Source organism: Pristiophorus japonicus, chromosome 16 (assembly GCF_044704955.1).
Source record: "Pristiophorus japonicus isolate sPriJap1 chromosome 16, sPriJap1.hap1, whole genome shotgun sequence".
NCBI lineage: Eukaryota > Metazoa > Chordata > Chondrichthyes > Pristiophoridae > Pristiophorus > Pristiophorus japonicus.
Genome location: NC_091992.1, coordinates 120,788,842 through 120,806,475, shown reverse-complemented (window position 1 = coordinate 120,806,475; position 17,634 = coordinate 120,788,842). Strand labels below are relative to the sequence as shown.

At 41.0% G+C, this 17,634-nt stretch overlaps 1 protein-coding gene and 1 pseudogene across 2 annotated transcripts in view; both read right to left on the bottom strand.

The window, feature by feature from the left end:
* Window positions 1-2,091: 2,091 nt before the first annotated feature.
* LOC139227217 (U2 spliceosomal RNA) lies at window positions 2,092-2,271 on the bottom strand (annotated as a pseudogene).
* Window positions 2,272-3,806: 1,535 nt separating this feature from the next.
* Window positions 3,807-17,634, bottom strand: part of cant1a (calcium activated nucleotidase 1a) — a 28,314-nt gene continuing 14,486 nt past the window's right edge. For both annotated transcript variants that reach the window (XM_070857765.1, XM_070857766.1), the window contains exons 2-4: window positions 15,154-15,810; window positions 12,877-13,080; window positions 3,807-9,578 (exon numbers count right to left, since the gene is read on the bottom strand). In XM_070857765.1, coding sequence (XP_070713866.1) covers window positions 9,208-9,578; window positions 12,877-13,080; window positions 15,154-15,810 — 1,232 coding nt within the window. In that variant the 3' untranslated portion in view covers window positions 3,807-9,207. The remainder of the gene's footprint in view (window positions 9,579-12,876; window positions 13,081-15,153; window positions 15,811-17,634) is intronic.

Genomic DNA, 17,634 nt, shown 5'->3' with positions numbered 1-17,634 from the left:
ACATTCCAGACCAAACACCAGATCTCCTGAATACTCAACAACATGGGTCAAAGAGGAAAAGTAATGACATCTAAGAAGAGAACAAATAGAGATATAGCATGATGAAAAATGAAAGCGATATCGTAAAATTGCAGTTCAAGGTACACAGCAATCATATTCGATGGTAACAATCAATATTAACTCAAAACCTAAGATTTTTGAAGATGCAGTTAGAAACTATCCTAATGCGTGGTGTATCAGAAACTAGAAACAATGGTATTCTTGTATGCCAATTACATCATCCAACAGCACGGGTTTAAAGAGAAATTTTGCAGGATCGATCCCGCAAATCCCCTGGGAGGACAGACGCACCAACGTTAGCATCCTCGACCAAGCCAACATCCCCAGCATTGAAGCACTGACCACACTCGATCAGCTCCGCCGGGCAGGCCACATTGTTCGCATGCCAGGCACGAGACTCCGATAGCAAGCGCTCTACTTGGAACTCCTTCACGGCAAACGAACCAAAGGTGGGCAGAGGAAACGTTACAGGGACACCCTCAAAGCCTCCCTGATAAAGTGCACTGACACCTGGGAGTCCCTGGCCAAAGACCGCCCTAAGTGGAGAAAGTGCATCCGGGAGGGCGCTGAGCACCTTGAGTCTTGTCGCCAAGAGATGCAGAAATCAAACGCAAGCAGTGGCAGGAGCGTGCGGCAAACCAGTCCCACCCACCCTTTTCCTCAACGACTATCTGTCCCACCTGTGACAGAGGCTGTGGTTCTCGTATTGGACTGTTCAGCCACCTAAGGACTCATTTTTAGTGGAAGCAAGTCTTCCTCGATTCCGAGCGACTGCCTATGACGCTGATGAAAGAGAAATATGTGAAATGTATACATTTTCAAGGCGATAGTTTCCTCAGAGCAAATGAAGTATTGGACAGTTGGGCCACCGGTGTATAATTTGGTTTGACACTCTCCAATATTCAAGTTAAGTTTCTCTTTTAATGGGGCTATTAAAGGATTTAAGTATCTAGTGGTCAACATTACATCATTGTGTGCAGTTCTTTAAGATGTGGAGTAATCATATTTAGGTGTAATCATTCTTTGAATGAGAGTAAAAGACATCTTATAATACCCAATGTACAAGATGCACTGCAGCAACTCACCAAAGGCTTCTTCAGCAGCACCTCCCAAACCCGCGACCTCTACCACCTAGAAGGACAAGGGCAGCAGGCATATGGGAACATCACCACCTCCACGTTCCCCTCCAAGTCACACACCATCCTGACTTGGAAGTATATTGCCGTTCCTTCATCGTCGTTGGGTCAAAGTCCTGGAACTACTTCCCTAACAGCACTATGGGAGTACCTTCACCACACGGACAGCAGCAGTTCAAGGCGGCGGCTTACCACCATCTTCTTAAGGTCAATTAGGGATGGGCCATAAATGCTGGCCTTGCCAGCGACATCCACATACCCATGAATACATTTTTTTAAAAGGAAAATGAGGGGAATCATTATACCTCTTTCAGGCAGGAAATGTGACCTTTACTACATCTGCAATTGGAACTCCAGAAAAGGGGTAATTCAATACATTCCATGAGGAAATGGATCTTATATCAAAGATCCAAAGGCTCACTGCATTGATCTGTAAAATTATGAGACAGGAAATAATTCCAATAAGAAAATCAGGAGAGGCTTCTTTACTCAGAGTGGTGAGAATGTGTAACTCGCTACTACATGTAGTTGAGGTGAATAGCATAGATGCATTTAAGCGGCAGCTATATATGTACATGAGGACAAAAGGAATAGAATATGCTGATGGGGTAAGACGAAGGTGGGAGAAGGCCCGTGTGGACCACAAACCTGCTGGGCCCAAAAGGCCTGTTTCTGTGCTGCAAAGTCTGTGTAATTCCATTCCACATATTGATCAGTATGTGTGTAGAACTGACATGATTTGTAAATTTACCATTTACAAGCTTGAACCTGCGTCCCGTTGAATTAAAAATATTCTAGATTTACCGTTTCTTTTTGTTCATTCTTGTCAGATCAACTCCAGCGCCAAAGATCACTTTGCGCTACTATATTTGATCTTAGCCAAAAGGCCGAGAGGTGAAGCTGCATCGTTCCTGGAAACACTGCAATACCAGGTCGGTGCGTGGAGTGGACGGGGCAAGCCCCTGTTCCATCTCCCTGTTCCAAAAAACAATTCAATATTTGGTCCCCATAGGGGATATTAAACTGATAAGAACAGATACTACACTTGATCTTAGCCAAAAGGTTGAAAAGGCCGAGTGATTCTAGATTTACCGTTTCCATACCTGTAATTATCTTGTGCATCACCGCTCAGGTGAAAAGCTCAAGTTTCTCCAGTCTTTCCTTATAACTCAGACCTTTTACACTACGGTGGCTCTTGTTCACACTGCCTCCAGCACTGGAATGCATCCTTTTCTCTTGCTGACTAGAAGTGGATACAATACTCAATATATGGTCAGACTACTGTAGTTTAACCATGACTTACTCTTATTTATATACTATTTCAGCTATGTAGTTCAACATTCTATTGGCTTTGTTGATTGCTGCTGTGGATTGGTTGGACACAATGTTTAGTCTACGAAAGTCTCCAGGTCATTCACCTTCACCCTCAGCTATTTCAACGCCATATGCTGTATTTTATACTTGCCTACATTACATTCAACTACCACTTTTCTGCCCAGTTACACATTTTGTCCAACTCATTTTGTAACTTGTGAACTACCTCCTTTCCACTGCTCTTCCTAGTTTTATATCATCTGCCATTTGAATGGAATTACACAGAATTTGCAGCACAGAAATGGGCCTTTTCGGCCCAGCAGGTTTGGTAAATGTGACTAATTTGGATTGAGTTTATGAATTCAAAATTAAAATATTGGTCCCCACTGGGGCACTGTTACTACCTCACCCTACCCCATTATTCTTTTAACAAGTACCTGTTTTCTACACTTCAGAAAATTTATTGTCCATTCTCAAGATCGATCTTGGAATCTACAGCTTTGAGCTTAGATAATATCCTACATTACAAGTGACTACACTTCAAAATTACTTCATTGGCTGTGAAGCACTCTGGGATGTCCTGTCATGAAAGGCGCTATATAGATGTAGCTCTTTCTTTCTTTCTTTGATAATAGTCATGTATGTTCAACCTTGTTAAATGCCTTTTGGAAATCTAAGTGCACCACACAGTTAGGTTGCCCGGTTCATGTGTGCAGTCACTTCCTGAAAGTCATCGAGGTTAGTCAGAAAGAATTTTCCACTTTTGCAGTCAAGCTGATTATTGTTGACTACATTGTTGTCTACATTGTTGTCGTTGTTGATAATCCTCAAGTTCACTCCTGATAAATCGATTCCATTATTTTAACAATGTATGCAGGAGAATGAATTGAGAGATCTTCAATCATGTTCAAGTCCCAAGTATACAGATGACAAAAAAAAACTGCATGAGATTTAGTAAAGAGGCAGGGTTGGTAGTTTCTTTGCACACCTTACTCAATGTATGCACAGCATAAGAGCAAACAAAATATTCACAATGGGTAATCTAAATAAAACAACAACATGGCTTAAACTTTGGTCAGTTAATCAGAAACTCTGTTCTTTCAAGTTTTCTATGCAAACTAACAGCAGGAGGAAATGGCCATTGGCTTCTCATATACTGAATTGAAAGTAGCAGCATGTGAACATTATGTGGCTAGTTTAGGCTTTCTTTAATTCTGTTCAATTAAGCAGTATTGAATTAAACACAGTAAAGACAGGCTGCACCCATAATGGACAAAAGATTTATTATTTTGTTCTTTTTCACATTTTATTAATGGGGATCAGGAGATTTAGAGCCAGTATCAAAAAATATGAAGACAGTAAGATTTTAATTGGAGTTAACTTTTTGATACAAAACCTTACCAACAGAGCTACACATATAAGATAGCCCATGTGAAAGCAGCAAATCAAAGTTTGATACAGTTTGAAAATATAGTATTGAGTTGACCGTGACAATTGCAAACATCCTGGTTCAGCCCATGTGCTTAATGGTGGTTAAAAACATCAACAGAACTGCATTTCATAGGTGCCATCCATCCATGAATTTGAGCGGTCTTAACACAGACAAGGAATGTCAATTTAAAAACATGGTTTCTGCAATGAATACAAGTTTAAGGAAATTCTGTGATCCATGTACTATACAATATACATAAAACTTCACTGCATAACATTTACCCAACATGCTGAATATCACCATATCCATGTAGGATTTAACAAAATGGTTACACAAGTCTTATTGGGTTCTGAATGAAGATATCAAAACCAACACTCTTGGCTGGCCTCCGATGTACTATCCTACATAAACTTGGTCATTCAAAACTCTGTTGCCTGTGTCCCAACTTGCACTAGGTCCTGTTTACCCCTCATCCCTGTGCTCGCTGACCTTCATTGGCTCCCAGTTAAGCAATGGCTCAATTTAAAAATGCGCATTCTTGTTTTCAAATCCCTCCATGACCTCGCCCCTCCCCATCTCTAATCTCCTTCAGCACCCCCTCCCGAGATATCTGCACTCCTCTAATTCTGGCCTCTTGCGCATCGCTGATTTTAATCGCTCAACCAGTGGTGGCTATGCCTTCAGTTGCCTAGGTCCTAAGCTCTGGAATTCTCTCCCTAAACCTCTCTACTTCTCTTTCCTCCTTTAAAATGCTCCTTAAAACCTACCCCTGACCAAGCTTTTGGTCAGCTTTGAAGTTGTGCAAGGACTCTTCGTGACCCAGTTATCAGTATAATGTGCTATCTTGTTAGAATTCCCACAGGCAAAAGTTATAACTGTCTGAAGATATGTTGTGTCATTGACTGATACCTTAGAATTGTGTCTATGTTATTAAATTGACTTTTAATTGCCTAAATCATGTGACGTAGGATTCTCTTCACATTAGCTTAAGGTTAAACTCCATTCAGGAAGAACTCGTTGAACCTGTCCTGCCTGCCTCGATGCAAAGATCATCAAAGATGCATATAAATGTTGTAAATAGAAAAGGTTAATAGCTGGGTTTTATGCTGTTACCAAGAGAACGTTTAATGCAAAAGATCCAACAATGAAGCACTGAATATTGACTTGGAACTTAAACACATTAATACCTCTGTTAATTTTGATAAATCTAATGCAACTCTTATATCATTAACAAGTGTAACTTGGCTAATGTCAAGATATTGTGAGTTTTACAATTAAATAACTGTTGTACTTCTTATTTTTTGGATTCTGATGATCTTCAGACTCAATATACCTTTGCTGTACTCACTGATACTTCAGGGGGCAATTTTAACTGCCAGGTGATGACAGCGGGGAAGAGGATCGGGGCCCAAAGAGGCCCCAACAGTTAAGTATCTCCGAGTTACTTCCATGCCAGGCAGATTTCCCGCTGACTACCCACTTCGAATGGATAGGAAGTCAGCCAGCAGGATTTAAAATGAGGCCCCAAAGTTGAAGAGTCACTCTGGAGTAGTTGGAGTTTCTAACTCACAATGCTACCCACCCGCTCAAAACTCGCCCGGTTAAAATCTGGCCTGTAATGTTGGGATGGCATGAACTGTACCCTTGCAATTATAGTTAGTAATACATCCTAGTCTTGGAAGTCTCTGGCAAGAGTTAAATTGCACTTAACTCCGTGTTGGGCTGCAGTCCTGTTGTCGACATACCTGGTTTAGTCAGTAATTGGTACCTTTCAGACTGAGTTATGTAGCAGTCTGAAGTGAGCTAATTTAGACATTGTGTACAAATCCTAAACATGTATCTAATTCTTGGCTGTGGATATATTGGTAGAGGGATAAACAACTGTATGGTACCCTTCTGCTAATAAAGGCAACGATATATTTGTCAATACAGTGGGAATTGTGGTCTGTTTGCACTACAACATTTTACATTTTAAAAATTGACTCTATACAGGTAAGATTTGATATCCAAAGATATTTCATCGAAACTGGAGGGATGATTTTAAGTACCGGTAGAGTACGTCCTCTGCCCACACCTTCTTGACAGAGGGAGGCCCAAGCCATTTAGAGGCCTGGGCATCATTTCCAGTCCGTCAGCCAGCTGTGGGTGCCCCACTGCAGCGAACAGGTTCTAGGAGGATGGGAAATTGGCCTGCTCCCATGTCAAGCTGGTTGACAGTCAGAGCCTGGGAGTAAAGGACAGGCCGGCAGCCATTTGGATTTTAAGCTCCGCCGATTTGTACCCTGAAATTGCAATCGTGGTCCTATGTAGGTCATAGGTTTGGACTGCTGGTCTAGTGCCATAAACATTAAATTACCGTGCTCATTGTAGTAGAAGACATTATAGAGTTCTGGCTTCAGACAATAAGATTTACCAGAATTATACTAGGGAGAAGGGATGAGAGTTATGTGGAGAGAATAAAGAATTTGGGATTGCTCTCCTTAGAGCAGAGAAGGTTAAGGGGATTTTTATTTTAGAATTTTAATTTCAGATTTTCAACATCTGCAATATTTTGCTTTCGTTGTAAGGTTAAGAACAGATTTCACTGGAGGTGTTCAAAATTATCAAGGTTTTGATAGAGTAAATAAGGAGGAACTGTTTTCAGTGGCAGGAGGGTCAGTAACCAGAGGAAACAACTGGCAGAAAATAAAGAGGGGAGGTGAGAATGTTTTCATGCAGCAAGTTACGATCTGGAATGAAAGGGTGGTGGAAGCAGATTCAATGTTAACTTTCAAAAGGGAATTGGATATATACTTAAAGAACTATGCAGGGCTATAGGGAAAGAGCAGAGTAGTGGGACTAATTGGCTAGCTCTTTCAAAGAGCCAACACAGGTACAATGTGCTGAATGACCTCCTTCTGTGCTATAAGATGTTTGCCGACCATGCCCATCAAGTAGATAGATGTCAGAGTTAAGACTTCTGACACCAAAATTGCACTTACAAAAGACTAACACACTAACCACTTAAATCATTTTATGAAGTCTCTCAACAAGTAGAAAGGAGTAACCCCCAGCAGCGGATGTTAAGCTTACATAAATGGTTTAAGACAAGCATCCTGTTCAAATCAAACCAGAAATTTAACAATTGAGGAAGAACTATTAAAATAAAATTGGTCTACCATATTAAAAGGACACAGATACAATTTCCCATGACAATAACCATTATTTGGATGAGGTTAAAATGACAATTCAGAGGGCAAGTAATGATCAAAATGTACAGAACATGAATTCAAACGTGACTGTTTTGCCAGTTGATTTAAGAACTATTTTAGCATCAAAACTAGAAATAAGATTCAATCTTATTTCTGATTTATAGAACCACTGTATTTCACAACAGGTATCTGATGTAATTACTTAAAATGGATCAAAAATACATTCACTAACAGATCAATGTAATTTCTGGATTTTGGAACTCAATCCGATATAAAAGTGACAGTTCTTTGCTAGCTTCCACTTTAAGTGGAACAGCAACTACCAGAGTTTGAAATGTTGAAACCCTGCAGTTCCTGTGAAGGTTTGATTAAAAAAAAACACGTAATTGACAGAGGAATCGTCTAAAGACTTGCATGCTGTCATTGTATTGAGTCAGTGTAACTCAGGGAATCTCACTGTTAACTGGAGCCCTGGTACATTTGGTAGTCAGACTGATCTATATGCTGCATTTTCCCCAAATCATGCATTGATAAAACAGACTGTGCTTAACTTGTTGATTTTAATACATTTTCCTCTTCCCACCTCTACTGAAGCAGTGAAGCGAACTGCACAGCATGCTGGACAACAGGATACGAAATCAAATCCAGTTTTTAAGTGCCCTTTTCTGCGCCCTTTTCTGCCACATGGTGGATAACCTTTCCTCAAAAGCTCTGTGGTAATCAAGATTCTACGAAAAGTGTTTCCGCTTTGGGTGCATCGGAAGTCCGGGCGCAAATTGCGTTTCAACTGCGTGAGTTTTCCAAATTGACGTTATGTTTCAAGTTTCCGCTCAAACTCATTTGCATGATCACATGTAAAATCTTCCATGAACCAGCACATACAGGCAGTATTTTCGAAGGTCATTGTTTTTTTCCTCCTCCTTGCATTAAAAAATATTCCTTGATATATATTTCCAAGTGGTAACCTGGTGCAGTTTTATTAATACTGCTGAAAATGGGTTTATCACAAAAGATAAGCGTTTTTAATATTATCTAGCTTTTCCTCACCTGCAAGTAACCTGATATTAAACAACTGAAAATGACTTCAAAACCTATACAGAGCATTTACTAGTTTCATTGGTGCAAACTAGTCAATTGCTTAGTAAATTTTAAAAAAATATTTAAAACTTTTTTTAATTAAAAAAAATGGCCATTAATTCCCTTGCACCTTAAAAAAAAAGCTTCATTTTAAGAGCCTCCTCAAACGGGCTCAATCAGCAAGGACTCACCATAGTGATTAATTAGTTCTGGGGAAGTGGCCAGTTTTGTGGGAAAGGCCGGCTTCCAGCGTGACTTTAATAAACAAAAACAGTGCAAAAAAAAAAAATCCCGGAAACTCAATCTGTGCTGGACATAACTTGTGCTTGAAATTCAGCGCTGGTTTGGCTGAATTCAGGCAAATTGTGCTGGAAAAACCAGAGGAAACTTTCTCAAAGAACTCCAAAAGTAGTTGTCCAAGCTTGAAGTACCCACATACAGGGCACAGGATATGAATAGCTGTTTCAAGATCACTTGTGCCAATGGAGTTTGGGATATCTTTTAAAATGTCAGCGACACTGGCCAAATTCTACCCAGGTTATTACTTTGGCATGACCAGTTTTACAATTCTTTCTGCTTCTAAGATATGCAACTTCAGTAGTTGATAGGTTAACAAATTCACACACAAATGAGCAAACCAGGCTGCTACTGATTTGCATTTAAAAGAAAAGGACTTGCATATTTCTTGGATTGGTTGCAGATTTTACACCACGTAAGCACAAGGCAACATCCCCAGTACATTTTTAATAATTTCAGCAAAATTAGAATGTTGAAGTTTGAAGGGAAGAGCAGAAGAAAAGTGCCAATTTTGCAATACCTTGTATTCAATCTCTTACATGTAAACAAAGAGGGTATCACAAAAGAACACTACTTCAGATTAATGGCGACTAAGAACCATTTAAAAGGATAACACCAACATGGGGAACTGCCCTTCTGAAGATTCTTGGAAACAGTAGTACATTCATCCAGATCGGTGCACTTTTGATCAGGAAATAGCTCACATAAATTCTATTCCTTCATATTTTATATCCCCCACTTTTGTTTCCTCTAAAAGGAAGCGTCCATCTAAGGTAAAAGCCATAATATAAGTAGCTATTTTCCCATTATCTTCCTCAGATTTCAGCGACACAATGATCTGATCGTCCGTATCTGGAATGAACTTAAAGGAAGAGAATCCATGGGTAGGGTTAACCACTCCAATCTTGCTCACCAAAACCTCCTTAAAATCTTGAGTACATTTAATAATGAGGTTTGTTCCTCTGTGCTCATCATCTTTCTCATTGTAGCGCTCACTGCTCGCTCGCCGTGGCAGGAAGAACCAGCGTTGTAGTCGATCACTCCAGGCCGCAGATTCATGAATGAGGTATCCTAAGTGGAGGTGGTGAGGGGTGAAAAAGTTAAAAATACAGACAAGGAAAATTATACCTATACTGTAAATTATATTAAGATTCAATTACACTTTATCCTTTCTTGTAAGCTTCCCAGAAAAACCTTGCTGAATTTAACAAAAGAAAAACTATACTTAAGACAATAAATAAAATGTTAACTCTCATTACTAAAACGGTACGTAGAACATTATCAAACATATACAACATACTATCAACTGCAGCTATTTTTAAAATTACCTCCTGACTTCAGATATCACATGCTGATAATACAAAAACACAATAAACTATCGAGAATTGCGAACCAATATTTGAAAATGAGAAAGTAAAAATAGATAAATCACGTTATAAATCGAACTAATGGACATTACCCCTAATGCAGAAGACAGCGCTGATAACAAAGGCAGTATCAGCTAATTGGCTAACAATGGCATCAATTACCTTTCTGAGGCAGTCAGAAACCACAGTTTTGATAGATTAAATCAAAATGATGTAGATAATCAACAGATGCCCCTGTACCAGATCTGTCCATGATGATGGCATACTACGGTTACAAATAAAAGAACATAAGAACTAGGAATAGGAGTAGGCCATACGGCCCCTCGAGCCTGCTCCACCATTCAATAAGATCATGGCTGATCCGATCATGGACTCAGCTCCACTTCCCCGCCCGCTCCCCATAACCCCTTATCCCCTTATCGTTTAAGAAACTGTCTATTTCTGTCTTAAATTTATTCAATGTCCCAGCTGCCACAGCTCTCTTGAGGCAGCGAATTCCACAGATTTACAATCCTCAGAGAACAAATTTCTCATCTCTGTTTTAAATGGGCGGCCCCTTATTCTGTGATCATGCCCTCTAGTTCTAGTCTCCCCCATCAGTAGAAACATCCTCTCTGCATCCACCTTGTCAAGCCCCCTCATAAATTTATGCGTTTCGACAAGATCACCTCTCATTCTTCTGAATTCCAATGAGTAGAGGCCCAACCTACTCAACCTTTCCTCATAAGTTAATCCCCTCATCCCCGGAATCAACATAGTGAACCTTCTCTGAATCGCCTCCACAGCAAGTATATCCTTTCGTAAATATGGAAACCAAAACTGCACGCAGTATTCCAGGTGTGGCCTCACTAAACCTTGCATAGTTGTAGCAAGACTTCCCTGCTTTTATACTCCATCCCCTTTGCAATAAAGGCCAAGATACCATTGGCCTTCCTGATCACTTGCTGTACCTGCATACTATCCTTTTGTGTTTCATGCACAAGTACCCCCAGGTCCCGCTGTACTGCAGTACTTTGCAATCTTTCTCCATTTAAATAATAACTTGCTCTTTTGATTTTTTTCTGCCAAAGTGCATGACCTCACTTTCCAACATTATACTTCATCTGCCAAATTTTTGCCCACTGACTTAGCCTGTCTATGTCCTTTTGCAGATTTTTTGTGTTCTCCTCACACATTGCTTTTCCTCCCATCTTTGTATTGTCAGCAAATTTGGCTACGTTACACTCAGTGACTTCGTCCAAGTCGTTAATATAGATTGTAAATAGTTGGGGTCCCAGCACTGACCCCGAGGCACCCCACTAGTTACTGGTTGCCAACCAGAGAATGAACCATTTATCCCGACTCTCTGTTCCCTGTTAGTTAGCCAATCCTCTATCCATGCTAATATATTACCCCAACCCCGTGAACTTTTATCTTGTGCAGGAACCTTTTATACGTCACCTTGTCAAATGCCTTCTGGAAGTCCAAATACACACATCCACTGGTTCCCCTTTATCCATCCTGTTCATTACATCCTCAAAGAACTCCAGCAAATTTGTCAAACATGACAAGGCATTAACAAAAGGTGCATTTGACAACACGCCCCTCTAAATGAAAGCTGCTAACAACCACCAGCATTATTTGGCTGCTCTTAAACCCTAATTTAAAATAGTTACGTGGTGATCAGCATAAATTGAAACTTTTGGTTGGTTATCCAGTTAACTGGTGTAGTTCCAACTGATATAGGTACTATTCTCTCAGTCCTTGCATGGAAATATAACTTTAAATTGTACACTTCTAGTGCAAAGCAGAAATGTAAAGCCAAGACAATTAGCATACACAGCATATGTGGTAATAAATCTAGGCAAGCAATGCCTATGGCAGTGTTCCAAAACTTTTCTTTAACAAAACAAACTGCAGTGTGAGCTATAGTTTAACAACATTCTAATCTGATTTTTAAAGCACAATGGAAACCAAGAAATTTGGGTAATACATTGCTTAGTGATAGGATTGGCGAACATTTTATTACCAGACAAAACAAATAATAGTGATGGAAACCACTCGTGGTATAGTATGCCACAGTTCTAAAGAAGTGAATAATATGAGCTTGAGGGTTGCGATGGCAAGAACACTGTAACCTCGATAGAAATTGAAGTATGACAATTTTAGATTACAGAACACAAGGTGTGATCTAATGTAACCAAGATGTTTTTGTAAAGTGGAGGCAGCTGCATCAAACCATCAGATTTCTCGCTTTGTTTCTCAGGTGTGCAGTGGGCTTTGTGTACCTTGCTTTTGTTTAAAAAGCGCTATAACATTGGTTGGGTGGGGGTGAAGAAAATTCTCTCAGACTCTTCCAAGATAAATCCATGAGGAGAAAGGTGGAGAAGTGAAGAAATGACAGGGGAAAGGGGAGGTCCACAGAGGTGGGCAATTTCAAAAGATTCAGCACTGTTGTTAAAGTTGCAGATCACGGCTAAAAGGTACACTGAAAGTCAACGCTCTATAGGTAATCAATTTAAATCTGATCAGGAGACAACGAGATACAAATTTCAGAATCCATATCCTTATCTCGGGATTAGAGATAATAACTGTGTACCAGAGTCAATAAAATCCCCATGAACTCTGAAGTACATTCGTCAAAGCAGACTGAACCACAGAATTTACAATCAAGATGGCCAGTATCAATAAAAGCTGCACTGGGACATTTACCTGAGAGATTTGAATGTTTATGTATAATGCATCCTCACTGGGATATTTCAGTTTTTTTAAATTAAATCTATTTGACGCATGCCAACACCAAAATACAAATTTTAGGTGTGTCCATAGCCATGATCAAGAATTGCTGCTCTTCAGACAGTGTCGTTCCACACCTCTATTGCAAAATAACATCCATAGCTAATGTGTCACACTCATTACTAAAGGTCAAATTACTCATTTAGCTAAAGTATACACTACAGGTTTTCTCCACGCACTTGCACTGAGTCACTAAAACACTGATCCCTTCTCCAAAGCTTTCTTACCTGGAGATTTGATTCCAGCAGCTGAGCGGAGTGTATTGTAGTGAGACACCCAATTTTCATGATTTACATCACCTTTGTAACCAATAACTTTCACCCATTCTGGATTTTCATTGACTACCTCTCCTGTGGTGGTAGTCCATTCCTTACCAAGTCCACCCACATAAAGGTGCTCGTCTTTAACTGCCAACCATTCAGCTTTGAAACCTTAAGGAATAGCAAGCAAAAGTAGGGTAATAGCAAAGGTATTATACAAGTAATGGTCTGGATGAAGGGCAAACATCTGAAACATCAACTAGTCCTTTCCCTTTACAGACTGACCTGTGTATATCCAGCACATTCTGTTTTTGTATCATACATACATGCACTGCTATTATTAAGTAAAATACCAAATTAGCTGAAAATATATCTACAATTACCCAGGATGGTATTTTGATTTTGAGGATAGAGTCATGTTTACTTGCCACTGGTTGTTCTGAAGTGCTGTAGTGGTGTACGTCATGGGCCGCCTCAACCTGTGTGAGAACACCACCGCAGGTCGGGGCTATAAACAGAGCTGGAGCACAGGGGCCCTGGAACATCGTGGATGGAGGTGCGGCAAAATGAGGTACAGGGCCTAGAAGAGCCGAAGGCCCAGGGGTAGCACGGGCCAGCCCACACTGCAATATGTGCGCGCACTCGGTCCGTGCAGCAGAGCAGGCCTCCAGTCGTCCTGGTTAACCCTTGCCACTGGATAAAGGCCTAACTCTGTCGAGCCTGTGTGGTGGCTGATGTGCAATGGTCACCACACATTAAAAAAATCCTCGCACAGGCATCTTCCACCCCCTCAACTGGAGTTCAGGACTGGAACATCGGGTCCTTCATTGAAACATCTGTGCACTCTCGTGGAAGCAAGTCATCCTCGTTCGAGGGACCGCCTATGATGATGAGTGGTTGGAGCTATTATCACTACTCCCTTAGTACTATCATTAACAGTTACAGTGGGAAAGCTTTGGTTTCAGTATTTTAACCAAACTGCCTCAAACAGCAGTGCATAAAAGCTTCCCGTGGAGCTGTACGGAATAATTCCTCCTTTCTCCCATTATTTTAATTTTCTTATAAAAAACGTTTTTGTATAGGTTTCAGGAGGAATCAGTGGTCATACATTTCTTGTAGAGTGTGAGGGATAAAAACACCTCTGTACACTCAGGGTAAAATTCCAAATCCAAAAGCTAGTTATATTGGCAATGACATTGTATTGGGAGCAGGTCACCTGCCTACCCTCTCAAAAACACAATGGGCAAAAAGTTACTGTTATTATCATACATACAAACAACAAATTCAGTGTTTAATAATCCAAGAATTGACTATCAGTAATGGCTATAATAGAGCAACTTAAAATGATTAAATATTACAATAAGCTCTGCCTGGAAACATTCAGTACATTTTCCACCTGCCCTTCCTCCCTCACCTGTAAAGTACAAGGAGCTCATGGATTTCTTTTGTACCAAGGTATTGAGCCGCTCATCTGTTCAGCCCCCTCCGCTTCCCTTTCCTCCCTTGCTCACCAAGGTAAACCTCCCCATGGCTGTGGTCCAGAATCCTGGTCTCTGTCTAGTTTCTCTCCCATCTCTGTGGGCTTATCTCTTCCCTGAAACCCACCTCCTGCTCCCTTGACCCTATTCCCAGGAAGCTGACCATCCAACCTCCCTTCCTGGACACATGCTAGCTGACATTATAAATGGCTCCCTCTCCTCAGATACTGCCCCCCCTCCCTTTCAAAACTGCAGTCATCATCCACCTTTGACCCCACTGTCCTTGCAAACTGCGTCCCATCTCCAACCTCCCTTTTCCTACATAGTCCTTGAATATGTTGTCATCTCCCAAATATACATCCATCTCTCCCGCTACTTGCTTTTTTAAAATCAGGTTTCTCTCGCTCTATATAAATGCAAGTATCTGCTTGCCTCCTACCCTACAGTAAGCATTGTTCACCCAACATTCTTGGCTCTACATCCCCCAATGCATGGACTTAGAAATCATTACTCTTGTGCACAATGCCTTTCCTGATCCTACTGCTGTAACATCCTCCAATCTACATTTCTGCTCACATCCCCTGCTCTTCTAATCTTGGCCTACTGCGCTTGTGACTATATAAAAGCAGAAAATTAAATACACCAATCTTTACTCAGAGTAAAGACTCCCATGTGAAGGATTCAAGATTTATAGTGACTGGCAAACGGCAGTATTCCACAAGGCTAGTAGAAAATGACATGTGCAAACCAAAAATAGAGCAAGTACCTTTCTCAACAGTTCCATCTCCATCGGATAGGATTACCCAAGGGACCGCCTTATCCCCATCAATATCATACACCACTCCTGTCCTATCATCCACAGTGTAAAGCTTTCCATTAAATGCTATGAGTTCCGACAATTCCATGCCACGTCCTTTTTCTGACAAATGAGTTTTGAGAATGGATTCATTTTTGTCCCATTCGAGAGTCACTTTGTCACCGCTGTTTGATAAAATCAAGTAGCCTTTCTTTAAGTAACTGAACCAAGTGTCACTGTTCCGTTCATTCTTTGAGTTTGTGTCCAGGTCAGCAATCAGCCCGATACGGTATCGGATGCCTTCCAGGGTCTTCTGTGGGGGCGAAAGCGGGTAAGTGTCATTGTATCGGTCCCTTGGAAAGTTATCAATCTGCCAGTTGTGGACATTTCGCTGATGAGGGCTATTTGGGGAAGCCTTGTGAAAATATAGCATGTATAGTATGAAGAGAGCTATAGCAGCTGCTAGTATAGCCTTCCATTTCAGGTGAAAACGGGAATCTCTTGTTTTTGTCATGGAAGCTATAACAGGAAGACCACCAACGGATATGCGAAGGGAGCTCATAGAATCATTTCCATCCAGTAAACCATGTAGGAGTACAGACATGAGGCTGCAGCAGAAGTAGAAACCTTTTTGAAGGAGGGAAAAAAAAGTTAGGCAAAATAAAGAATATGTTGCAAGATGGTTCTAAAAGGTGATAATTGTATGTAATCTCTGCACAATTACAGTATTCAGCAAAAACAGAAGATATTGCTTTGAGAACTATTGTGGCTTCAACCCAAATAAGTTACTTTTACAATAATTGGCACTACTGGACTATGCAAGATGTATATCTTTACCACATAGAGCAAGTCAACAATAAAATGATCATAATGTACATTAATCCTCAGAGCAGCAACTGCAGTCAGGGAATTAGAGCTTTAAACTTTTCAGTTGACAACTGAAACAAAGCCTATCACAATAATAAAGCTATTAAAATGCAAAAGATTACTTTCCAGCTGTATTATTGACCTGCCACAAAAACACACTTCAGTTTTGATCAGTAGAAATTGCTCAAAACACTCCTGCTCACCCTATTTCTTTTCTCATTCTGATTATTTTAGCTTTTCGTATTAGTAATTGAAACCTCAGCTAATAATCTAAAACAAAACTTACATGACATTCAATGCTTCACTTATTCTCTGTCATCTTTCTGCTCCTAGCCCCCACGTTCCTATTGCATTTTTAAAAATGTTACCTCATTCCAACCCTTCACTACTTGTTTTTAAACTGTAAAATATTTTACTTGTCTTTCTTTTGCCTCCCTCCTCATATTTTGGAGGTAAAACCAGCTTTTTCAAAAAAATGTTTATTGGCTGAAAAAAAGAGCTTTAAAATACTGTTTTTTCCAGCCATTACCTGGTCTAGCTTGTGTAGAATGACACAATAATATTCGACCCGCCCCATGACATTGCCGGAGAGAAGCCTCCAGCTCGGTGACGCCTCCCTCACCCACTACCGCAGAGAGCCAGTTCCCGCTTAGGGGTGACCAGAAATGGGACTGGTTGGTGAAGAAACCGGGGCGAGTCTGGGGGAATGGGGGCAGAAAAAGAGAGAAAAAGAGGGGTGGGGTTAGGCTGAGTGAACAGGGACTAAGGGAAAGACAGTGAAAGCGGAACTGGGGAGAGGAGGACAATGGACTGAAGATAGGGAGACTGAGGTGGGAGTGGGCATGGGTACCAGCATTTCCTGGGAATCTGCAACAGTGAGAGTGGGTGTGGCGCTGAGAGAAGCACCCAGTAAAGGAGTGAGTGAAATCTGGGGACTTTACTGTGGGTAAATAGTGAAAGATTGTTTCCACTGGTGGGTAAAAGGGGAACAAGGATTCTCGTTGGAAGAATCAATGTGGACCGCAGAAGAAAGGCTTTTGCACTGAGCACTATTAGACCATGGGCTGTTTTACCACAAGTGGCTATTGAGGCAAAGACTAATTGAAAAGGGAATCGGATAAGTATTTGGGCGGTGGTTGGTCGTGAGAAATAGGCTTATAGGAAAGAGTGTCAACATAGACAGTGGGGGCTGAACGGTTTCCTCCTGTGTTGTAATTTCTATCATTCTAATGAAAACTCTCCTTTAAATCGAGTCTGAGCCCAAGGAATGATTTATAAACGTTGCCGCTGAGCTGAATTTAGGATGGTGTGCCCTTTCAGAAGTGCCCCAAACTTGGAGCCCGCTGCCTTTTGTGAGATCTGTGTTTGGCTCATGCCTGTTCGTGGGTGGTCACCTGGTTCCCAGAACTCCTCACGCAACAGCTGATGGTGCGAAACCACAAGCAAAGACACTCAACTGCAGGGCAATGCGCCTCTAAATAATACTGTGGGTGCGCGGCCTGTTTACCTAATTGCGCAGTACCATTAAATTTGCAGCGCGACCACGCAGTGTCTTCAACGGGACAGCTTGTGAGCGGCCTGCGT